Below are 25920 nucleotides of genomic sequence, written 5' to 3'. Positions count from 1 at the left end.
CTGGTGAGATATTTAATATCATCCAGATACTTACTATCATGTCATCATATATTATATTATTATGAATTCTTATATATTATGTGTGATATATTTCATTTTTTACATTATGATGAAATGTAAAGATAGGGAGGAATGGAATTCCCAGATAATAACTTCTTGGTGCCTTAGACATAACTAAATGCCCTATAGATATAATTATTATTGGAAACTACTATAAAAGGTTAAATACTATTAGTTTAATTTGTAATTAGAGCATCCAGAGTGATTCTGTTAAAAGAAATGCAGACAATGTTTCTCCTCTACTCAAAACCCTTCCATGGTTCCCATATCACTTGAAGTCTTTCCTATAATCCATCAGGTCCTGTGCTATCTCCCTCTGCCCCATTTCCTCTCCTCTCTGCCACTTAATTTCGGTCATAGTAGTCTCCATGAACCTGCCAGGTGATTCTTGTCTCAGGCCTTTTATGCCTGCTTCCCCCTTGCCTTGGAATGCCTTTCAAAATGATAGCTTATGATAATTTGGATTAATGCTTTATAGCATCCATATGGTTACAACTATAAGTGATGGCATCCTTCCCCCCTGGCATCCAAATGGTTATCCCTGCAGGTGATCTTTTTGGTAAGAACTCCCTTTCCACCCTAGAGAAATCTCCTTCCCCCACTTTACCTCCCCTGTCACCAACACATTGTATTCCCCTTCCATGCTTTATTTTGTCTCCTTAGCATTTATACCTATATGGCACAGAGGAAGCACTCAGCACACATTTGTGGAATGAATTACACACCTTCTTTGTTGATACTGAGTGACTACAAGAGGCTAGACATTGTGCAAGGCATTGGGGATACAAAGGTAATTAAGACGTGGTACCTGGTCTTGCAAATCTCACAACCAGTAGGAGAACCTCATAACATGTGATCATGTTTGGGGCAAAAATATATTTTATATGTATATTATATATAAAACAATACAGATCCCAACTTTTATATGTATTGTATATACCAGACATAAATCCCATGTGAGAGCCGAGTGAACATAGTTAGCAGCATTCATATTATAACAAGTATTTACCTTCCTGATAAGCATTGAAATCAAAGTTAAATGAAGGTAAAATTGAGTCCTTACATCCTGGCATGTGCTTCCCCCCATTTGGGTAAAAATCCAGGTGACCACAAGCATCAGTAGTTCCCAAACCTGAAATAGACCAAAGCAGGGTTATGCTTCCAAAAATCTCCTCTGTGCTTCAATGCAGTTTCTGTTTCTGTTAAAAAAAAAAAAACTTACCAAGCTCAAAGAGGATGCGAGCTGCGTTTGTGTGAATAACATCAACAAAGCTGGCATCCGAGGGGTCTAGCCTGACTTCCTTTGGAGTGTTGTGGAAAAATGGCCCAGCTGGGTCTAACCCTAGAGAAAGTACAACGTCTATTAAACCAAGACGTGTTCTATGGTATAGATGGTGAAGGCAAGGTATCCCTTCCTACAAGACGTGTATGTGATTTTAGTCAAATATCACTCAGGACAATGCCCATAAATGGAATCTATTAATGCCGGGTCTATACACAGGGTGGACATAAAGTTAGTGTGCAATGTCAGGTTCCTACGTGGAAGTAAGACTGTGTCAAAATAGCTTTAAAAAAAAAAAACTCAGAAAAATCAGTTTTATGAGTGGCTATTCTAGAGTCTGTATACAGAATACTACATATACAATAAAGCTATGGATTATGGAGGATCTTGAAAGCAATATATGTAGGCAAAAAAGTTAAATTAAAAAAACAAGGGCTCTTAAATATGTAAAGATGAATTTACAGGCTGGTGCAATGGCTTAGGCTGGTAATCCTAGGCAGGAAGTTGAAGCAGGAAGATTGTATGAAGCCACGAGTTTGAGACCAGCCTGGGCAACACATTGAGACCACATTTCTACAAAAAATAGAAAAATTGAGCCAGCATGGTTGTGACACCTGTAGTCCCAACTACTTGGGAGGCTGAGGTGGGAAGGTTGCTGAAGCCCAGGAATTCGAGGCTGCAATGAACTATGATTGCACCACTGCACTCCAGACTCTAGTCTGGGCAACAGAGTGAGACCCCATCTCTAAAAAAAAAAAAGATGAAACTATGAAGCAATGCAATTAAAATAGTAGAATCATTGTCCTTAGGCTCACTTCATTATAATACGGATGAAAAATTTGAGGCCCAGAAATATAAAGTGACTTGACGAAGTCATCCACATTTTAGAGGCAAACTGAACTAAGAGGCCTGTTGCCCAGCCTTTTAGTCCCTTGCTTCATGTTTCAGTGTTTAGTAAAATAAAGGTAAGAAATTTGGAAGTTTGAAAATCTTATGATCATTCACATATCCACTCATTTCCAGATTCACCAATTGTTTATCAAGCATATTATTATGTGTCAAGGACTAGGTTCAGCACCCAGGTAAAGGAGGTAGACTTAGCCTTTGCTTCAAGGGGCTTTCCATTTGGTGGGGAAGGTACCTCAATCCAGTATGCCCAGGGCAGAGGCATAGGTGAACACAGGATTTATGAAAGCACAGAAAAGTGGTATATAACCCAGTCATGGGGAATTGGGACAAGCTTCTGCTGGGGATAGGAAATACAAAACATGTCTAGGTGAGAGAGCTAAGCATGTTTGGGAAACTGTAACTAGTTTCTAAGGCTGGTGTCCCGAGTTTTAGAATTTGGTGAAAGATGAAGATACCATTGCAAGCAAGAGCCACATGTCATCTCAGCCAGGTCAAGGAATTTGAACACGATCTGGTTGACAATGGGAAGCTGCTGCCAAGTTTGCAGGGGACGGAGATTTATGATCAGATTTATATTTTACCAAAATATCTTTGCTACAGTGTGGAGACTGGGTGGAAAGGACTCAGAGCAGTGCTGCAGCTGACCCCTCTGGGAATGTGGCATGACCAAGGGGTGAATTTTGGGGTGTTTATTGCCTCAGCTCACTTAGTTTGCCATAGGATTTGTGTGTGTTATTTTTCTGACTAATATAATCATTAACAGAGAAATTCTAGAGTGAGAAGAGGAGAGGGCAGGATGCTTAGGATGAGTACTTGAAGGACATCAACAAGTCAGGGAAGGCAGAAGGAAAGGAACTCACGCAGAAGCCTGGAGAGAAGAAAGACACCCAGCGAGATGAGGAACCACAGACACTACGAGAAAGGAGAGAGCATCTCAACCAGCGAGGGGCCCGGGGTGTCAGCCAGGTCACAGTCTGCAGAAGGGTCAAATAAAAGAAAGACTTAATCTTCAACTCTAGGAAGATTTTTTTCTTTCTTTTGTCAGTATGATTACACACACTTATGATGTCAGGATCCCTGGAGAGAAACATTCAAACGTAAGTACACCTACACTGGTTGGAGGAAGAGACAATCAGATAGTCTTAATAAAAAGGACAACTAGTCCTTCCAACAGGTAGGTAGGGTAGATGGGACATTTTGTGGTTCAAGGATGTCTCAGCAGAAAAGTCTAAAGGAGAGAAGAGAACTATTAGGTTCAACCTATTAACTGTTCCTAGGGAGGGAGACTTAACCCCCCCTACATGAGTGAGAACTTGCCATTCAGGACCCGAGTTTATTTATTAATGTGGGTGCCTTTGGATGTACATGTATATCAGCAAAGGGTGGGTAATTTACCCTCAAATAGGGAAAACATAGATAAAAAGAAAACAAATACTGAATCAGCGGAGTCACCCCTTAACTAGGTTCATTTGTGACAAGTACTTTCCTTCTATACACAATTACCAAAAACGTAGAAACTTATACATGTCCTTAATGGGTTCTATCAGTTTTTTTTTTTTTTTTTTTTTTTTTTTTTTTTTATGGGTTCTATCAGTTTTGTTTTTATCTGGTTTATTATAAAGCTAACATCTGTTGTTGAGGTCTCAGGTCTTTGGTTACTCAAGGAACATGATTCCTCAAAAACTAATTAGATTGAGGAATATAGATTGCAATATCTAAATCACAGAAAATTCTTTGAACATTCAGAGAGTGTTTAAAGATCTGTTGTTTACCCAATTATCAGGGTAATTTAGCTGATGAAAAATAAAGGAGGTAAACTGTATCTGATTTTTGAAAGAAAAATTAATAAAAACAAAATCTCTTTAAATTTATTGTAGCTCAGTGTGAATTTTAAATACACGTGTGGCTGTGTTCTTCCTTTTCATTTAGACTGAGCTGTCTCACAGCCTGCATGGGTCACATGAGATTCCATCCTCAAAAGTTGAACTCATTTCTTCTTTCCCTTGATCTTGAAAACTGAGGGCAAAGGGGAATTTTTGCCACTCAAATGACTTCATCATAAGAATATAATTTTTTTTTTGCAGTTTTTGGCCAGGGCTGGGTTTGAACCCACCACCTCTGGCATATGGGGCCTGTGCCACACTCCTTTGAGCCACAGGTGCCACCCAAGAATATAATTTTTGTTTTTCGAAATAAGTACAGTGATAGTGGTGGCAGGGGAGGGGCAGGTGGGAGCAGAGAGGTAGGAGATGAGAGAGACTTACAGCAGGAACAAGCCCGTTATATCAAGAGACTGCAGAGGCAAAATACTTTAAATTCCAAATTGGGATTTGGAATTCTTAACCACTTTAAAACAAATCTAAAGTGAAATTTGAATTTAAAGCATGTGTGTGTGTTTGCACCCAGAGAATAGCCATTTAACAAACAAACAATGTGCACCGACTGTATACCGGGCCTGGAGGCCATGGGGAAAATAACAGGCACATAAATAATTATAAGACTATGTGATATCTTTGTATTTTCAAATATAATACAGGCATATTTCCAAGGGTATAGGAAACACAGAGTATTAATTCTGTCTCAGGAAGGAACATTTGAGAGGAATATTTCAAAATTAACAGTGGGTGTCCAGGAAGAACGGCAACAGCATGTGCAAAGGCCCGGAACGTGAACAACATGATGAGACCCGACACAGTTACACGACAAGCTCAGAGGCTTGAGAGAAAAGAAAATCCCGAGAGGTTTTGAGCAGTGGAGTAGCATGGCTTGTGTTTAGAAGGATGACACTGGCAGCACTGGTGCAAACCGGGGCTGGGTACCCCCTGGGGCTAAGGCCAAAACATAGGCAAGAGGTGGAGAGGGACTAAGCAAGGACAATGACCAGAGGATGGAGAGGCAGAAAGCAGATGAAGGAGACATGGAACTTGGTGACTGATGGTCGGTGGGGGACGCAGGCAGGAGAGAGCCCAGCTTAGCCTGTTGGTGATGGGACCGATGTTTTGATCTCTAACCATCTTACTCAATTGGTTAGGAAAGTGCAGAGCGCAGGGGAAAGATATGACCAATTATCATATTTGAAGAGCCAATTCATGGTTTACACTATGCAACTTACTTTTAGACTTAATAGTGAGCTGCAATCCAAGTGTGCCACGAACGTCCTCCCAAGACAATAGGTGGGAATCAAACTATTGCATTTACCTTTTTATTAATACATTATAGCTATCCATATTGTGGGGGTATATGTGGTGTTTTTACCCATGTATCCAGTGTGTAATGATCAAATCAAGATAACTGGGATATTCATCACCACAAATATTTATCTTTTTTTGTGTGTGTGTTAAAAACATTAAAATTCTTCTTTTCTAGCTGTTCTGAAATACAAAATAAATTATTAACTGTAATTTCCCTACTGTACTATCAAATACTAGAACATACTCTTCTATCTCACTGCACTTTTGTGCGTATTAACCAACTTCTCTTCCCCTTCTCTCTCCGTGATTCCCTTTCCAGACTCTGGTAACAACCATGTTACTTTCTACCTCCATGGCAAATTCATTTTTTGTATTAGCAGCATGGAATTCTAAAGCATGAACTCTGTCACAGTTCACTGAACCATTCCTCTACAGGTGGGAGATCATATAGTTTCCATCACTTTCCCACACAAGCAGTGCAGCAGGGACACTCTGGAACTAGTATCCATACTCATGCTTTGAAAACAGTTCCATGTTTTATTTTGGATGAGTCACATTCAGAATTTTACATTTCCTCCTGCTTTATTGGTGGTTCAGATACTTGTGTATAAACAAAGCCCAACTCCAGGACATGCTTACCAGTTATTCTTCCAAGGCCTGGTACCCTTGACCCAGCATCTCCAGCCAGATGTGCTCCTAAGCTATGGCCGATCAAGTGCACTTTAGAAGGGGAATATCCAAATTTTTTCTGAAATGATTGTTTTAAAGGAAAACAATTGGGATTTTGAATCAGAGAAAAGCTTGACAACTAGGATCTACAGAGAACTCAAATTATAAACATAAAAAGAACCAATAATCCCTTAGATCACTGGGCAAGAGAGATGAATAGAACCTTCTCTAAAGAAGACAGATGAACGGCTAACAAACATATGAAAAAATATTCATCATCCCTATCTATTAGAGAAATGCAAATCAAAACCACCCTGAGATATCATCTAACCCCAGTGAGAATGGCCCACATCACAAAGTCTCAAAACTGCAGATGCTGGTGTGGATGTGGACAGAATGGAACGCTTTTACACTGCTGGTGGGACTGCAAACTAATACAATCTTTTTGGAATGAAGTGTGGAGAATCTTCAAAGAACTCAAACTAGACCTCCTATTTGATCCTGCAATCCCATTACCAGACATCTATCCAGAAGAAAAAAAAATTCCTTTTACCACAGGGACACTTGCACTAGATTGTTTATTGCAGCTCAATTTACAATCGCCAAAATGTGAAAACAGCCTAAATGCCCACCAACCCAGGAATGGATTAACAAGCTGTGGTATATGTACACCATGGAATACTATTCAGCCATTAAAAAAGATGGAGACTTTACATCTTTTGTATTAACCTGGATGGAAGTGGAACATATTATTCTTAGTAAAGCATCATAAGAATGGAAAAGCAAGAATCCTATGTGCCTTAGAGGGGCCCAGAAGAATGGCCTCTATTGGAGCTCTCTTCGTGTGCTAAGGAGCTGGCCTCCTGGTCTGTGGCAATGAGAGAACAGCCCCAGCAGCTTTCTCTGCAGCTTCCAGATCCTTGCTTGTCCTTTCTGAGGGCCAACCCTTTCCACTAGTCCATACCTACACTGTTAGCTGTCTTGCTGCGTCTGCCTCCTCCAGGCTAAGGAAATGCTTGAAAATATCTGGGATAACTTTGGTCTTAAAAGAAGAGCTTTTAAGCATATTCACAAACTCAAAGAAGAAGAGCAAGAAAACAAATAACCCAATTAAAAAATGTGCACAGGATTTTAAAAGATACTTTACAAAGAAGGCATACAAATTATCAACAAGCTTATGAAAAAGTGCTGAATATGATTAATTGTCAGGGAAATATAAATTAAAACCACAATGAGATATAAGCTTAGGCCTGTTAGAAAGGCTATCATCAAAAGAAAAAAGATGATATATGTTGACAAGGATGTGGAAAAAAGGGAAATCTTGTACACTCTTGGGGGGAATATAAATTAGTACAGCCATTATGAAGAACAGTAGGGAGACCTTGTGGAGTTTCCCTTATACGTGACAAATTGCTTTGCTCTTGCTGTTTCCAAAATTCTTCCTTTGACTTTGGCTTTTGAAAATTCGGTCATAGTGTGGTTCTGAGCAGATGTCTTTGGGTCCATCTTAGTTGAGATGTGTTGGGGTTCTTGGATCTGGATGTTTCTCTCTCTCCAGATTTGGGGAGTTTTCTGATGTAATTGCCTTGAATACACCTTCTTCCCCTTTCTCCTCCCTCTTCCCCTACTGAGACTCCCATAGTACATTTACTGGTCCCCCTGTTGGAGTCCCATAAGTCCCTTAGACTTTCTCAGATTGTTTTTTTTTTTTTTTGGTTTTTGGCCGGGGCTGGGTTTGAACCTGCCACCTCCAGCACATGGGACCAGCGGCGCCCTACTCCTTGAGCCACAGGCGCCGCCCCTCTCAGCTTGTTTTTTACTATTTTGTCTTATTTTTGCCCCTCTGTCTGGATACTCTCCAGTAACCTATTTTCTTTTTTTTTTTTTTGTAGAGACAGAGTCTCACTTTATGGCCCTTGGTAGAGTGCCGTGGCCTCACACAGCTCACAGCAACCTCCAGCTCCTGGGCTTAAGTGATTCCCTTGCCTCAGCCTTGCGTAGCTGGGACTACGGGCACCCACCACAACACCCGGCTATTTTTTTTTTGGTTGCAGTTTGGCCGGGGCCGGGCTTGAACCCGTCACCCTCTGTATATGGGGCCGGCGCCCTACTGACTGAGCCACAGGCGCCGCCCCAGTAACCTATTTTCAAGTTCACTGATCCTTCCTTCTGTTTGATCTGGTCTGCTGTTGAAACCCTCTAGTGAATTTTTCAGTCTATTTATTGTATTCTTGTGGTCCAAGATTATCTGTTTGATATTTTTTGTATTTTCAGTATCCTTGTTGAATGAAATTCTTACTTTGTAAGGGTGTCCATAAAGTTCATGTGCAATTTAAAACTGCACACTATTTTAAATTGCACATGAACTTACAGCCACCCTATATTTCCCTGTTTCTTTATTTTCCAGTGTCCATGGCTTACCCTGTACAAAAGAATGTTCTCACCAGTCAGCCTAGCTTAACCATTGCCTAGGTTCTCAAATCTTTGTGCTAGTTTAAATCAGTCTTTGTTCTTAGTAGCCCCCAGGCATCTCGAGAAAGTTGGCTGATATCAGTGCTTCAAGACAGGTAAGACAGAATCTAGTCCCTTGGGCAGCACCTGGAAAAGTTGGAACTTTTGATTTGTAGTATACTTCTTTTGCCCCCAAGCAGAACTTGGGGTCTATGGTTTTCTGCCCACTCTGTACTTCAGGGGAAGGGACTCTGGCAATTGCTTGCATGCTGGTTCAAACCACCATTTTTGTTCTCACCAGCCCTCAGGTTTTAAAAGCTTGCTAGGTCTCACCAGTGTTCCAAGTCATGCGAGACTGGAGTAATTTACTCGAGCAGCCCCCAAAAGTTGGAACACTGCACGTTCCGTTCAGTTTTTTTTCCTTCCCACAGTGAGCTGGAAGCTGGGGGGTTCCTCTAGATCATATGATACTATCCCAGGGATAGGAGTAATGGCAAGAAGTTGTCTCAGATTTTCCTACTGGCTTCAATGTGGCTGGTTTTGTGTTTACCCAGGGTGTAGGAACCCCTCAACTAGTTTCTGGATTTCCTACAAAAAGAATTTGTCTGTGTAATGTTGTTCAGTCTGTGTGCTTATAAGGAAAGGAAAGTCCTGGGCTTCCTATTTCACTCTCTTGATGATTCTGCTCCTGAGCAACAGTTTTAGTTTCATCTAAGTTTTAGGCTGTCATGATTATAGTGACAATCAAGTAACTTATGGCACTTGCAGATATTTGTCATTTGATTAAATGTTCTATTTTATACCAGTTATTTTATATATATATATATGTATATATACCACTTTACAGAGTATTTTCTCTGTCATTTACATATGTGAATGGATGCCAGTGACTGGCACATGGCCATCAGGGCATCACTTCCATTACTGCTCCCACTATTTTCTGCTTTCTTTCCTGTCTCCCTATACACGCTGGTGCCTAAGATGAGCTCTTATCCTTCCTCCCCTTTCTTCTTCTTCATCAACCTAATTAATATCATATTCCCAAGCACCTGCTTGGCCCAGAACCAGTGCAGGTGGGCAAGTGTGGTAGCCTAGTTACCCCTGATGAGATGGCAGAGAGACAGAGAAGAGACACAGCTGTTCCTTTGGCTGCTCCGTCTTTAAGCCTGGCTCCTGAATTATTCTCAGGGGGTTCCAGACCCTGCTCACCCTAAACCCTCTCCCGTTCTTCATCCTGTGCCTCCAAGGTGTTCAGTGCAGTGAACATTTAATTCAGCAATCAGTATTCGCTTCATTTCTGCAAATGCCTCCTGCCCTCTTCCCATAAGTCACTATTGTTCATTTACAGGACTTAAAAAAGCCCACAGCTAAGGCCCCAGGATCAATGAAGAAATTCCCAAAAGCTTACAGCTTCTTTTTCTCCAATGAGGAAATGAATCGGATTTCATTCTTGGTACACAAAGGATCTCCTTGCACCCTAGACATTCCTGACAGATTAAGACGAGAGGACAGAGAAGTAAGCACAGGGGCACGAGTGAATACCCGACTCCTGACACCTTCTTCAGGCTGTTTACTGACTGTGACCAAGGTCCAAGTGTCACCTCTGCTGGCTGCTCACCCCCCTTCTTCTGCTCCTGCCACCCTCCACCCTCCACCCTACTGCATTTTCCTCCTGGTACTGGCCCCTAGCTGACATTTTCTTGTTCATCTATTTTTTGTTTGCTTCCATTACGTACTAGAGTGTATTCTTTGTCAGAGGAGAAACACTGTCTTGCTCACTAGTGTCCAGCCCACAGCAAGTGTAAAGTAAAATGTTTGTTGGTTGAATGAATGAACCCTCCTTAAAAATCTGAAAGGGTCATACATCTTTACATTTTATTTCACTGCATTTTAGGGTGGGAAATTACTTTCTACAATCTACATTTGGAGATTCATAAACCTCTCAGAGTATTGCCCTCATAAATAGCAAGATCTATTTTATTCTCTTAGAAAATATGTAGGGTAAGTAGTTGTGTGTGGACTGGCTTATAGACTTAACTACTCTGCTGCCACAGAACCCTCCTTTTGTGGAAAAATGAATTTCATGTTCTAAACATATAGCATTCATAAGATGGAAACAGTCTGTGCTCATTAAGGATAGATTTACAAAACTAACCAAAATGGTCCAACATTGTGACCAAGGCAGTAACCTTGGTGGGGGGGTGGGAGGGAGCATTTTGGTGACCAGCCTGTGTGGGGACACTGCCACCACGTGGTGATTTGTATAACCACAGGCTCTTCTTTGCAGGCTACTATGCACAAATGCTTATTTCACATGTTCAGTACTTGTCTAAACAAATAAAAAGGACACAAAATTGTCTGAAATTTTGGGTGTTACGATCAAAAACCAATTAAATAAAACTAAAAAATAAATCTTCTTACCATGAGAACATCAATAAAATAAGCCACCTCTGCACCCACAACGCGTAGATTGTTTATAGCACGGATGTATTCCAGGGAACCTTTAATCCAGTCTACATTAATGCAGTTTGTATCTTCTACTTGTAGCAATGCCTGGTACAAAGATTTATTGTAAAAATTAAAGAAATAAGTGTTAAAGAAAACCAAAGTGTCTCAAGACTTCATTCCATAGCAAGAAATAATATTAGTATGTATTAATTGAGAATCTACTATACGTTAGCCTCTGTTCTGACCCATGCACACACACACATATATATGTATAATCATATACGTATATAAACTTACTTACATATGTTTATATATGTGTATATATAAGTTTATATATATATAAGTATATAAAATATACATATATAACTTACTCAATGAGATAGATACCAAAGTTATCTTCATTATCTGGTCTTATAAAGAATTAATTGCTTATGATATTACCAGTCTATCAATCTTAAGTATAAGAAAGATTAATTTCACAGAGTTAACTTGGCAATTTTCCCCTTAAATTAAATGAGAAATTGATTGTACCATTTAATTTTTTTCTCAAGGGAAGAATTTACCAAAGAATGATTATAAAATGATTATAAAATACCCTCCCATTATAATCTATGCAATTTATAATAAATTAAAATAAGTGGAACATAGATAACTCTTTTGATGCCTTGGAACATGGATAATGTAAACAATCAGATGGAGATTTCCAAGGGTATGCATTAAGACCGGAGAAGGACATTCATGTTAAACACAAAACTTTCATGCCAGTGCAAAGAATTTATTTTCATCATACATTGCATACGTTTCTTTGCCATTTTCCATTTGTTTTCCATCCAGGTAAATTGATACGGGTGATCTTGTCTGTTCCAAAATGTGAGGCTTGGATAGTCGACCAATTAACTGCACTGATCTCCTGTTTCAAATGGAAAGACATTAAGATAAAATAATAATTACAAATTATTTAATATTTAGTAGGCTTATTCTAAAGCTGCTGAAAAGACTTTTTGCTAAATTTGATTTTTAACAACCTTCTTTAATACATTTTTACTAAAGAAATAGTTACTGCTACATGTTGTAAGAGTACCAAAAATTATTAATGCATCATAAAATGCAATATGCAAAGGAAAAATCTTTGATTGTTTATAGTAATGCTTACTAGACAATATGGGGAAACTTAAATCAGAACTTCAGTAAACTTTACTTTTGTACAGTTCTTCCCAGTTGTCAATGTAATTTATGAAAATTATCATAGTTGAAGCTTAGAAGCATGCTTCAAGTGTTACAAAAATAGAGATTATCCACCTCATTTTATAAGTAAGGAATAAAGGTTAGAATCTCATCACATGAACTACAATAACATACTAAAGTTAATTTTATATAATTAGAAATATATCCTTTGATATATTTCTTATACTATGGTGGATTACTTTTATAGCCAAACTCTTAAAGATGTTAGAATATTATAACTTTAAGTGATTTTGTTATTAAAAAAATTCAAAGGCACAAATATAATCAATTTCATTGGAACAAACAAATAATCAGCAAATAACAAGTTTGACAACAGTGAATCTTATAACTAGGAAGGAACATATTTAAATACTTAAAAAATTCAAACAAAGAGCCAAATACTAGCTACTTGTGTTTACCAGTGATGCCAATTAATCATACAATTTACTGCCTAGATAAAGTATCTCCAAGACTATGAACTAATGACTATGAGAATAAGTTGGCTTATACAGTAATTATAACAGCTAAACTCCTGTCTCTTTGCTGGCTGTTGTTCTAAGCACTTTATTTAACCCCCTTAAGACTGGGAGGCAGGTACTAATTTTGCAAGTTAGAAAAGGGGGAAAGTGAGAGGTGAAGTAATTCACCCAAAAAGTCCTGCAGCTAATGAGTTCTGAAGTCAATATTCAAACCCACGCAGTTTTTGAAGTTGAGTACTTAACCACAACCAGGAGCTCTCCAGTTGGCAGCTGGTTGTAGTGTTTTCTGCTGACAGAGCTCCAACCAAATGTGCGATATGCTAAGGCAGTCAATAAAATCAGTGGCATTCAGGCCTTCTAGGAAGCTCTTCTCTGCTAAATAATACAATTCAAGTGCAAAAACATCATTCCATCTCTGTATCTAAAAGAACACAGATGCTCACTCATTCCAACTCTTTCAGACCCTGCTGGAGCCCCTCAAATATCAACAATAGTCCTATTTCTACATCAGAAAACCCTATTAGAGGGAATTTAGTAGATGTTTGTTTTGTCTTTCCTCATAATGAAAATAGTTTGAAGAAGTTGGACCTGTGTGTGATCCCCAAAGTAGCAATCGGACAAGTATCATGGGGTCTGAGCACCCTCTAATTGTCACAAAAGCCACTGAAGAATTTAATAAAGGAGAAAATGTAAACACCTGAAATATGGTTGATGTGGCAGAAAAACTGAATTCTGAATTTTATTTAATTGTAATTTTTATAGTTACATGTAGCTAGTGGCTATTGTGTTGGACAGCACAGTTCTAAATGGTCTTGCAGTCATCTTTAGCGTCTTCCAGCTCCAGGCACTGCAGTGGCCTAAAGCATCTCTTAAAAGCTCTCTGTGATTTGCATTTCTCTGATGATTAAAGATGACGAGCATTTTTTCATATGCCTGTAGACCATGCACATGTCTTCTTCGGAGAGCTTCTGTTCAGGTCTCTTGCCCATAGTGAAATGGGATCACTTGTTTTTTTCTTATTAATAAGTCTGTGTTCTCTGTGGCTTCTGGTTATCAGACCTTTGTCAGAAATGTAACCTGCAAATATTCTCTCCCATTCTGAGGGCAGTCTACTTGCTTTACTTACTGTGTTCTTGGCAGTGCAGAAGCTTTTTAGTGTGTTCAGATCCCAGTAATGTATTTTTGGTATTGCTTCAATTGCCCTGGGGGTCCTCCTCATAAAGTTTTCTCCCAGGCCAATTTCTTCAAGTGTTTCTCCTGTACTCTTTCCAAGAATCTTTATGGTTTCATGTCTTAGGTTTAAGTCTTTTATCCAGTGAGAGTCAATTTTTGTTAAAGGTGAAAGGTGTGGGTCCAGTTTCAGTCTTCTACAAGTTGCCAGCCAATTCTCCCAGCACAATTTGTTAAATAGGGAGTCTTTCCCCCAATTTAAGTTTTTGATAGGCTTATCAAAGATCAAATGATGATAAGCATTTGGATTCATCTCTTGGTTCTCAATTCTGTTCCATACATCTACCTCTCTATTTTTGTGCCAATACCATGCTGTTTTGATCACTATAGATTTATAGTATAGTCAGAAGTCTGATAGCATGATTCTACCTGATTTGTTTTTATTTCTGAGTTTTGTCTTGGCTATTCAAGGTCTTTTCTGTTTCAATATAAAATGAAGTACTAGTTTTTCCAGATCTTGAAAGTATGACAGAGGTGCTTTAATGGGGATTGCATTAAATCTGTAGATTGCATTGGGTAGTATGGACATTTTAACAATGTTGATTCTTCCCAGCCATGAGCATGGTATGTTTTTCCATTTGTTGACATCTTTGGCTATTTCTTTTCTCAAAGTTTCATAGATACCATATAACTCCAGTAAGAGTAGCCCACATAACAAAATCCCAAAACTACAGATGTTGGCGTGGATGTGGAGAAAAGGGAACACTTGTCCACTGCTGGTGGGCATGCAAACTAATACCTTCCTTTTGGAAAGAAGTTTGGAGAACACTCAGGGATCTAAAAATTGGCCTGCTATTGGATCCTATAATCCCTCTACTAGGAGTATATCCAAAAGACCAAAAATCACTTTGCAAAAAAGATATTTGCATCAGATTATTAATTTCAGCTCAATTCATAATAACCAAGTCATGGAATAAGCCTGAGTGCCCATTGATCCATGAATGGATTAATAAATTGTGGTATATGTATACCATGGAATACTATGCAGCCTTAAAAAAAGATGAAACCTTAACCTCTTTTATGTTCATGTGGAGGGACCTGGAACATATTGTCCTGAGTAAAGAATCTCAAGAATGGAGGAAAAAGTATCCAATGTATTTAGTACTTCTATGAAACCTACTTATATTTACTCACACTTTCTTATGAAAGATAGAACACAACTATAGCCCAGGATGAAGGAGAGAAATGGAGTGGGAATGGAGGGGAGGGGGGAGGTTTGAAAGAGGGAGAGTAAAAGGCGGGACCACCTATGGAACATATTGCAAGGGTACAAGTCAAATCTGTCAAATGTAGAACATAAATGTCTTAACACAATAATCAAGTAAATGAAGCGAAAGCTACGTTGATTAGTTTGATGTAACCACGTCAGATTGTATGAAAAAAAAATCAACACATTGTACTCCACATATGCATAAACGTATTCATGATCTATGTGTATTTGACTTAATAAAAAATAAAAATAAAAATAAAACCTGTGGGGCTTCATGGCTCACAGGGTGAAGTACAGACTCCACAGGAAGGAATTATACAATTCATCCCTAAACTACTTTCTCCAGTTTTACTTTGGAGGCCTTCCTCCCTGTCCCCAACTGAACTCAGCCTGTTGCCACTCATCAGTTTGTCTCCTTTGTGTTCATGGCATCTCCTGTGCCATGTCCCTGCTTGACTCTGCTTGTGAGAATCCTGCCCATCCTTAAAGGGTACGCCCCAAATTCTTGTCCTCTTCAAAGGTTTTCCTGGTCCCACCAACAGCCCCAAGGTGAAGGTAAGTTCTTCTTCACTGTGCTCCCAGAGTTTTTTATCTGCCTCTTATACCACAGGTCATAATTTGTGCTGCAATAAAGCTATTTGTTTACTTACCTCATTTCCCTTTACATAATAAATTTAAGACACTGTCTCGTTTATTTAATTCAACATATAATAGGCACTGTTGCTTATTCACAATTTTACACATGGAAAGCCCTCAATCAGTATTTAACTGAACATAATATCAAATTTTCTGCATACGAAAGCAACATATTCAGAGCAATCTTCACATTTAAATACTAAGACAAATTCTGGATCACAATGATCAAAAGAAATATTTTCCTTTAAGATAATAGTTTATGCCAGAAAAGGTTACTGTATCTGTTTTCTGTATCTATAGCTGCATCTTATGTTATAGAATAATATATGTGTAAAGGCAGCAAGTTTGCTTACCTGATAGGTTTGGGGATTATATATAGTGTAGAGCAGAAAGCGAGTGTTTATCTTCTCTGGAGACCAGGGTAAACCTGCCAACTCTCTTGAAAAAGGCCCAGTCCATGGTAAATCATCCTTAAAACACCCTACCCTGTCATAGCAAACTTCTTTTCCTGCAGCAAAAAGATGGAGTGTCAATAGTACAGGAACCAGGCCCAGAGTGAGGCTGTTTTCCACCATGAGAGGTAAAGTCTTAAATTTGGACATCAACTCCTTATATATGACTTACAGATATTTTCTCCTATTCTGAAGGTTGCTTTTTCATTTTCTGGATTATTTCCCCTGCTGTGAAGAAGCTTTTTAGCGTAATGTAGTCCCATTTGTTTATTTTAATTATATTGCCTATGCTTTTGGTGTCACATCTAAAAAGTCATCGCTAAGACTTGTGTCAAGGTGCTATTTCCCTCTTTTTCCTAGAATTTTTCAGGTCTTAAATTTAAATCTTTAATCCATTTTGAGTTTTGCATACAACATATGGGTTCAATTCCATTCTTTTGCACCATTTTGTTGTTGTTGTTGTAGAGACAAGAGTCTTATTCTGTTGTCCTGGGTAGAATGTTGTGGCCATCATTATAGCTCACAGCAACCTCAAACTCTTGGGCTCAAGAGATCCTCCTGCCTCCCGAGTAGCTGGGATTACAGGTGACCACCCTGATGTTTGGCTAGTTTTTCTATTTTCAGTAGAGACGAGGTCTCACTCTTGCTCAGGCTGGCCTCAAACTCCTGAGCTCAAGTGATCTACCTGCCTTGGCCTCCCAGAGTGCTAGCATTACAGGCATGAGCCACCACGCCTGGGCTTCTGCACAGCTTACGGAAGACACTATCATTTTCCAAAGGTATATTTTTGGCACCCTTGTCAAACAGTAGTTGACCATATATGCATGAGGGTATTTCCAGGCTCTCTGTTTTGGTCTCTGTGTCTTGTCTTTATGCCAGTATTAGACTGTCTTTATTACTATGGCTTTGTAATATAGTTTTAAATCAGGAAGTGTGCTCCAGCTTTGTTCTTTTTCTTTCTTTTTTTTTGCAATTTTTGGCCAGGGCCGGGTTTGAACTCACCACCTCTGGTATATGGGGCTGGCACCCTACTCCTTGAGCCACAGGCGCCGCCCCCAGCTTTGTTCATTCCCAAAATTGTTTCGATTATTTGGTGTCTTTTGTGAGTACATATGAATTTTAGGATTTTTTTTCTGTGAAAAAAGTACATGAGGAACTCATTCAACCCAATAGCATAAAAGCAATTGACCAAATTTTAAAAAATAGGCAAAGAACCTGAGTAGACGTTTCTCAGGCTAACATGTTCAACATCACTAATCATCGTGGAAATGCAAATCAAATCCACAATGAGTTTTCTGAGACTTGGCACAATATAAAGAAAAAACAAAACACTGCAATTGTTAGGACGGCCCTGGCTGTATCACAGCCCTAGCAGAGCTCAGCCTGAATGATGGTTTGAAGCTGAGAGGTAACTTCCTAACCCAGCATGCCCTGGAGGAAATTAAGCTTTCCACGTTTTGTCTGTAGGCAGGCTCTAAAAAGTGTAAAATCAATAAACAGAACTTATATTATTATGACTAGATAAATATTTTTGCCTTCGGCCAACTAGGATGCTGTAATTACAGTCCTTGCTCTGTACCTCTGTAGTTCAGACACTGCTTCCCTTCAAAGGAGACTATTCAAATGAATTCTCTTTCCTGATGCTGGAATCACTCAGGATCGATGTCATTTTAGTTTACTTCCTGTTTGGATCATGTCTTTTGTGTGCTGTTTTCATTTTCCCAGATTCTCTGGTTGACTTTTTTATTTTTTTCTCTGGTCGAAAGGACATGCACCTTCTTCATCATACCCCCAGTATATTGCAACGTCTTAACATTTTTCCTGCCTGGAATCCATCCTGTTCTAATTTGAACCAATGATTTCACATGTGGGTCACAGCTTTCTAATACAGACTTCTGCTTTTCCTAGAACATCCAGGTGCCTTTATTTTTTCCATTCTGTGGCTTTTTATTTTTTCCCTCTAGGTTATCAATTACATTATTCATGCTATTGAAGAGAGTTTTGAATCTGAAATGAATATTTTTATAAATATTTTTTCTATTTTTATAATTTGCCAGAGTTGTTCCTTTCGATAGAAAATACTCAGAGGGAGAGTATAAAATTTGAGGAAACTAGATGTGATAAAGCAGACTGAGCAACATAAGAGGCAGTAAAGCTACTTAAAAGGAAATTAATGGATTTATGGTTCTTTTTACGGGAGGCTTACTCTGTTGCTCCAGGCTAGAGTGCCATGGCATCAGCCTACCTTACAGTAGACTCAAACTCCTGGGCTCAAGCAATCCTCTTGCCTCTGTCTCCCAGATGGGACCACAGGTGCCTATCACAACACCTGGCCAATTTTTCCTATTTTTAGTAGAGATGGGTCTTATTCTTGCTCAGGCTGGTCTAAAATTCCTGAGCTCAAGCAGTCCTCCCACCTTGGCCTCCCAAGAGTGCTAAGATTACATGTGTGAGCCACTGTGCCCAGCTAGATGATGGTTCTTTAAAAATAACATTTCCTATAAAATGGAAATGGGACCAATAACTTAAGTGGCCAATAATAAAAGATATAGTTTTAAAATTATGGTACTGAGAAATACTATGAAGCCATTGAAAATGTTTATGAAGAATATGTAGTGATATTTCTTAATGGGGGAAAAAATTCAAAGAAAGTGTACCAAAATGTTGACAATAGTGACATCACAGTGGTTTTCAACGAATTTTCTTCTTTGTGTTATCTATGTCATCAAATTTTCAATAACAGATACAACTTACTTTTACAATAACAAAAAGTCACAAAAGGAAAGAAAGAGTACTTCTTTTTTTTTTTTTGTAGAGACAGAGTCTCACTTTATAGCCCTCGGTAGAGTGCCGTGGCATCACACAGCTTACAGCAACCTCCAACTTCTCGGCTTCAGCGATTCTCTTGCCTCAGCCTCCCGAGTAGCTGGGACTACAGGCGCCCGCCACAATGCCCAGCTATTTTTTGGTTGCAGTTCAGCTGGGGCCAGGTTTGAACCCGCCACCCTTGGTATATGGGGCCGGCGCCTTACCGACTGAGCCACAGGTGCCGCCCGAAACAGTACTTCTTTACCAAATGATGCTAAGCCTTGTTTCTTTGTCTTATTAATAAAAATTAAAATACCAAAAACAGATTGACCCCTATGTGCCATATATACGAAGAAATGAAGACTTAGAAAAAATGATGATCTGGGTGAAATATTCCATTGCTATTAAGTGGCAGGAGAAAAAGCGAACCATTATGGAGTTATTCTATTTCTAAGTGGGATTGGAAGGCATCTTAGCTTTTTGTAGAATATGCTGTGATAACAAATAGCTCCCAAGTCTATTCTTCTTAGTAAAGTATCCCAAGAATGGAAGAAAAAGTACCCAATGTACACAGCCCTACAATGAAACTAATTTGGGACTCTCACATGAAAGCTATAACTCAGCTACAACTTAACAATAGGGGGAAGTGGGAAGGGGGGGGTGAGTAGAGGGAGGGGGATCGGTGGGATCACACCTGTGGTGCATATTACAGGGGTATTTGGGAAACTTGGTAAATGTAGAATGTAAATGTTTTGGCACAGTAACTGAGATAACACCGGAAAGGCTATGTTAACCACTGTGATAAAAATGTGTCAAATGGTTTATGAAGCGAGTGTATGATGCCCCATGATCATATCAATGTATACAGTTATGATTTAATAAAAAAAAAAAAACAAATAGCTCCCAAGTCTCAAAGTCTTACAAAAATTAAGGTTTATTTCTTGTTCGTGTTATATTTTGGCTAGAATGGTTTTAGGTTGGCTCTGGCTCTGATTTACCAGTTTTCTCATTGCAGGATCCAAACTAAAGGAGTAGGCTTTGTCTGTATATGTTACTCTTGGGCAGAGGAAAAGGATGTGACAGCTGAACCCCGCAGAGGCTCTGAAAGGAGTCCAGACTTGGCATATTCTCTCCCATGTCCTGTGGTGCCTGAGGCGAGCATGTGTAATGATCTTATAGGGAGGAAGAGTAAATCACTGGGAAAAATAATGAAATTTACTATGGAAGGGCATGCAGGTTTCAGTTTTTATATGTGTCACCATAATGAAAACCTGCTCCCCCAGAATGAAACCCTTTTGTTATTTTAATGTGCATTTCTTTAATTACCAGAAAATTAGAATATCCCTTGGTGCATTTCTGCCCATTTGTACATCTTCTGTGAATGAGATCTTTGTGTTCTGTATTTTTCTAAAATTTGCTCTTTCTTATTTATTTGTAAAAATTCTAAGAATAATAGAGAAATTTGTCTCTCTTAAAGTCAGATATCTGAAAAATATACTCCAGTTTGTTGTTTGTATATTTATTTATTTCACTTTTTCCCTAAAGAAGTTTTGCATTCTATGCAATCAAAATTATCAATCTTTTTTCTTAATGGCTTAGTGTTTTTATCTTCTTCAGAAAAGCCTTCCTCATTCCAAGAATATTTAGTAATAATTTTACCCTTTTCTTTCATATTTCTATTGTTTCATATTTTACTTTTCAATGTTTAACCCTCTGGGATTTATTTTGGTGTACGGAGTAAGATTTGCATCTAGATTTTTAATTCTGTTAGCATAAATTTATGCAAAGTATAGCCATGTTAAGTTTCTCCCACATCTGAGGTTGTTTCACTATATTTAAATTTGCCATCATGGTTTTCTATTTTATTAGTTTTATTAAGCAAGTGCCACATAGATTTATCAACTCAATTGTATTTTTTTCCTGTTTTCCTAATTCATTAACTTCAACCTCTATTTTTATTGTTATTAATTAACTTCTTCCTTCAACCTTACTTGTTCTTTTTCTAGTTTCTTCAGTTCTTGAGTCAACATATTTGAATATATTCTGCCGCTAAAATGTTTTATTTCCTCTTTGGCCCAAGATTTCTTTAAGGAAATATTTGATATATAGCTCATTACATGCAACTAGTTTTAATTGGTTAAGAAATCATGCAAATTGGCATGTTAGTTCATATTTTCTTAATTTTTACTTTCTAAAGGAGTAATTTTTCTCTCTTACAGTGAGTAGCCTTTTCCAATGACATAGAAAATCTGTTAAATAGATTCAATAATTTGAGAAATATTTATTTGTTTGAGTGCTTATCATTTGCCAGATATCATTAGCACTGGAATTCAACAGTGGAAAAAAGAGTCCTAGCCCTCTTGGGGTTCATAATCTAATAGGAGATGTACGGACAGATAATAAATAAATAACACATGGTCTACGTTAATTAACAATGATGCTGGGAGAAGCATGAAGCATTGAAAGGATGAAGGTGTGCATGTGTTTAGGTGGGGAAGGGTCTGCAATTCAATCAGGGTAACCAGAGATCTCCTTGAGAATGTGGACTTTGAATCAAGACCAGAGCGGGCCAGGAGCGAACCATTTGGATATCTGGGGAGAACATCATTCAGGCAGAGGGAAGAAAAACACAAGACTCTATAAGGAAGTAGGGAGCCTATTATGATTGAAGGATTATAAGGAAGCCACCTGAGTAGGACCAGGGAATGAGGAAAGCCGAAAGGAAAACATCTTATTCCGCAATCTCAAAATCTCTGGAAGAAAAAGTTGGGTTTCTATTACTTCATTCATTTATTTTCCAGTTTGCAGTAATTCATTTGGAATCAAAAAACTGACCTAAGACTATTTATAGTCTTTGTCCCACTTAATTTGAATGGTTATAAATTTTACCACAGTGATAATCATGTGGTTGTGTGTGGAGACCTCCCCCAGATCCTTCCGGGGTTACGTGCCATACAGAATACTTATCATGGCACTTTTCTAAAATCCACAAAGAAATCTTAATTTTGGAATGCACTGGCCTTTAGGAGTTTGAATAAGTAGCAGGGAATGGCACTAGAGAGGGAATAGAGGGAAAGCATGTGGCAGCTGAGAGAGCACTGGAAAGACTTAGGCTTTTACTCTAAAATGAGATGAGATGCCATGGGGGGCTCTGAGCAGACAAGTGACAGGGACTGACTGAGGCTGCCTTCTGGGGAGGAGACTAGATTGATGCAGGGCAAGGACAGGGGGAGAGAGGCCAGTGGGGAGGATATCCTAACAAATTATACACAAGACCAGGAGGTAGGTGTGCAGGTGGTTCTAAGTGGTCAGGGTTCTGCATAGATTTTGAAGGCGTATACAAAAGGATTTGCTGACAAATTGGCAGTCAGGTATGATAGAAAGAAAAGTCAAAAATGAGGTTAAGCTTTATGGTTGGAATACCTAGAGGACTGGAGTTATCATTAATTGGGATGGAGAAATCTTTGGGAGAAACAGATGTGGGGGTAGATATTGAAAGGTATGTGGATATATCAATTCCTTATGAATTAGACACCTAAGTGGAGATGGTACAGAGGTAGTTGCAGACATGTTACTGGAATTCAAGGGAGAAGTTCAGCTGGAGATATTGAATTTGGAAGTTATTAGCATATATGTTAGGTACCAGGAGACTGGATGTAAATGGACTTGGTTATAAATATAATAGATGAGATAGATACAGGTAATAATGCAAATGTGATGTAGACTCAGTTGTTTAATTTATGGAAGCTGTGTAATAGATATGTGTGGGTGGGTAGAAATGTGTAGTGTATCTAAACTTTGTATAACTATGTAGCCTTCTCTCTCCTCAATTCCCTTCTTCCTCAGTTTAAATCTCGATCAATCATAACCGCTCTTTTTGCGTACATCTTGGACATCGCTGCTGTTTTTGCTTCACATGACACTCTAGTTAAATTCAATACTTCATCTACTTTCTGCCTGCACTTGGGCGGTTGAATGTGCCTGGAGCAAGCAAGTTACATACCTTGTTGACTTACTTTGAACTCATGGGTACTAAAGTAGACAGTAAAGCTGCTGGCCATAATACCAGATTTTCCTAAGTTGCTTATTTTCCCAGGCTCCTCTTCTCCCCTTAAACCCCCATCAACACTCTTGGCTGATGACCTTGTTCCCTGTTTCAATAAGAAAACAGAATGAAGCTTCCACCACCCCCCAGAGCATCTACCCAGCTACCTGTATATGCCGGCCCATCTCCTCTGCTTCCTCTCTGTTCACAAGAGATGAACTGTCTTTGCTTCCCACAAGGCCACCCTGGGTCCTACACACCAGACTCCATCTTCTCTCACCTACTGAGGGAGAAGGCTCAACAATACACATGTCCCCTGCGGCACCAATTAGCCTCCTCTCTACCAGATCATTCCCTGCCTCACACAAACTGCTGTTCTCTCTCTCATCTTAAATTGACTTCCTGGATACCACATTCTTCTGGGCCTCCTCCTACTTCACTATTTGGCAATCTTCTTTGCTGGTTTGCCCCCATTATCCTGATTTCCTAATGAGGAAGTATCCTAAGACTTCCTCATCCCTCCTGACAGTCATGCCCTTGGGGATCTCATGTGCATTCATGGCTTTAAAGACTATGTCATAGCAGATCAAGGCAGACCTTGCCCATTTCATAATCCTGCTCTCACCAGTCTGAGTGCTTTCAGTACTTAGTCAGGGCTGTCCTTGGGCAGGAGAATCAAGAAAAACAGAGCATGGTTCCTGAAAGATACGAAAACTAAACATAGCTCTGTCTCTGTTTTTATCCCATAGAGAAGAGTTGGAGGTCAGGGACTAAAAAACACTCAAAGATTGGCCACTGCCACCAGCTAGCACCAAGACTTTGCACAGTGAACATCTCTGTGCTTTGCTGTCTTCATCTGTGAAAGCAAGATATAACATTTATCAATTGTGAACTACTAATATGTCCATTAATTCCAAGTTCCTATGCTTAGCATTTTACATGAATTACACATTTCGTAGCTCTTATCCAAAATGCTTGGAAGCAGCAGTGTTTCAGATTTTTGGATTTTTCAGATTTTAGAAGATTGGCATATACATAATGAGGTATTTTGGGGATGGGGTCCAAATCTAAACACACAATTCATTTATGCTCAAGTCACTATAGTTAAGAGAAAAAAATTCATTTATGTCTCATATACACCTTATAGACCTACACATAGTCTGAAGGTGATTTTATACAATACTTTTAAGCAATTTTGTGCATCAAAGTGTGAGTTAAGTGCTTATGGGTGGAATTATCTACCTGTGGTATCATCTTAGCACACAATCTGGAGCATTTCAGATTTTGAATTTTTGAATTAGGGATACTCAACTTGTAACTTAGTTAATTTATATAACCCTGTGAGGTTTTTCATTACTGTCTTATTTTTACAGATAAAAAAATGGGGCTCAAAAAGGTTAAGTGCCTGTTGAAGGTAAGCATTTACCAGATAGCTGACCCAGGATTCAGACCCAAGCAGATTCAGGATCCAAACAAGCTGAACTCAATATTAGACTTGATGACTATCTTCTTACCACCCTACTTTAAATTAAATTTAAATTACATGATACTTTAAAAGAAAGGGTTTGGTCTGCCTATGTAACTTCTTTCAACCTTGCAACATTAAAATTATTTGATTCTATTTTGGTTAAAAGAAATAAACTAATTAGCTTCAGTGTTTGCTTAAAGGTTTAATATCAAACCAAGGGTGGTAAGAAGAGACAAAACCAATAACCCCTCCATAGTTAGCAATACATGAGGAGTCCACAATATAAAGAACACATGCCAATGAATATTGAGTTAACGTGTAAAAAAGTCCAAAGATCACTATTCCTCTAAAAACCACGACCCAAATGAAAAAAAAAAGCAAGGACATTCCAATCAACATTAGTAAGTCATTCATTTTTTAAAAAACATTTATTGAACATCTACTATGAGCCAGGTACTAAAATGGGAATTTGTATATATTCCCATTTACTATTACATACCCATCTTAGGGGTGAAGAAATTGAGACTTTAATGGATAATTTATGTCCAAGGCTATAATACTAGCGACGGACAGAGCTAGGAACCCAATTCAAGACTGCCTAGCAACTTACGTATTATCAAACATAGATGCTTCCAATATGCCATCAGACTCATTCAGTATTAAAAGCACATTTTTCCTTAGACAATTTTATGGATAGAAATTAATTAATTACATAAATAGAAACATAAAAAGAGCCAATATTTCAAGTATTTCCATGAATATAGAATACTTCTTTAGAATGAAAATAGTAATTTCTCAAGAATAAAGTTCATGTCAATGACATTTTGGATGTGAATATACTCATTATTTTTTAAAAAGTTACTATAAATTATTAATCTTACCTTTTGATGTGCCAAAGAATAAGAATGCAACAATACAAATCCCAAACATCTAAGTTAATTTTTAAAATCACATAAAGTCTTCTTAAAGATCTCTACTTGTGAAGTCACCTCGCTATAAAAATACTAAATGGTTTTCGTCAAAATTACTCCACTCGAAGTTTAAACTCTAGGTGCAGAAGAACATGTAGCTAACGCTGCCTTTAATTTTTATGCCCTTACAAAGTAAATAAAATTATCAGGGTGTGCCTTATGTCTTGTGATTGGTGATGAAATGTCCCAAGTTCTGCTGTTTCATTATTAGTAATAATTTGGTTAAACACCATCTGAGTCACTATTGAAAGCTTTTTGAAGGGTTTAAGATATTGGTAAATAAACACCTCAAAGGTAATATTTTCCTGAACCAGCATTAAACGCTTTTATTTTTTCCTAACACACTTCTGGGTGTAAACATCCACGTAATACTAATAGACTCTGCTA

General features: G+C 38.5%; 1 protein-coding gene across 1 annotated transcript in view; it reads right to left on the bottom strand.

Annotated features, from left to right (window-relative positions):
- PNLIPRP3 (pancreatic lipase related protein 3) overlaps positions 1–25629 on the bottom strand; it is a 36472-nt gene extending 10843 nt beyond the window's left edge. The window contains exons 1-7 of the mRNA XM_053585093.1: positions 25444–25629; positions 16143–16297; positions 11801–11920; positions 10984–11115; positions 6082–6190; positions 1283–1402; positions 1070–1192 (exon numbers count right to left, since the gene is read on the bottom strand). Of these exons, the coding sequence (XP_053441068.1) occupies positions 1070–1192; positions 1283–1402; positions 6082–6190; positions 10984–11115; positions 11801–11920; positions 16143–16297; positions 25444–25492 (808 nt within the window). The 5' untranslated portion in view covers positions 25493–25629. The remainder of the gene's footprint in view (positions 1–1069; positions 1193–1282; positions 1403–6081; positions 6191–10983; positions 11116–11800; positions 11921–16142; positions 16298–25443) is intronic.
- Positions 25630–25920: the final 291 nt, after the last annotated feature.

This window comes from Nycticebus coucang, chromosome 3 (genome assembly GCF_027406575.1).
Source record: "Nycticebus coucang isolate mNycCou1 chromosome 3, mNycCou1.pri, whole genome shotgun sequence".
Classification (NCBI taxonomy): domain Eukaryota; kingdom Metazoa; phylum Chordata; class Mammalia; order Primates; family Lorisidae; genus Nycticebus; species Nycticebus coucang.
The sequence above is the reverse complement of the archived record's forward strand: the minus strand, read 5'-3'. Positions and strand labels throughout refer to the sequence as shown.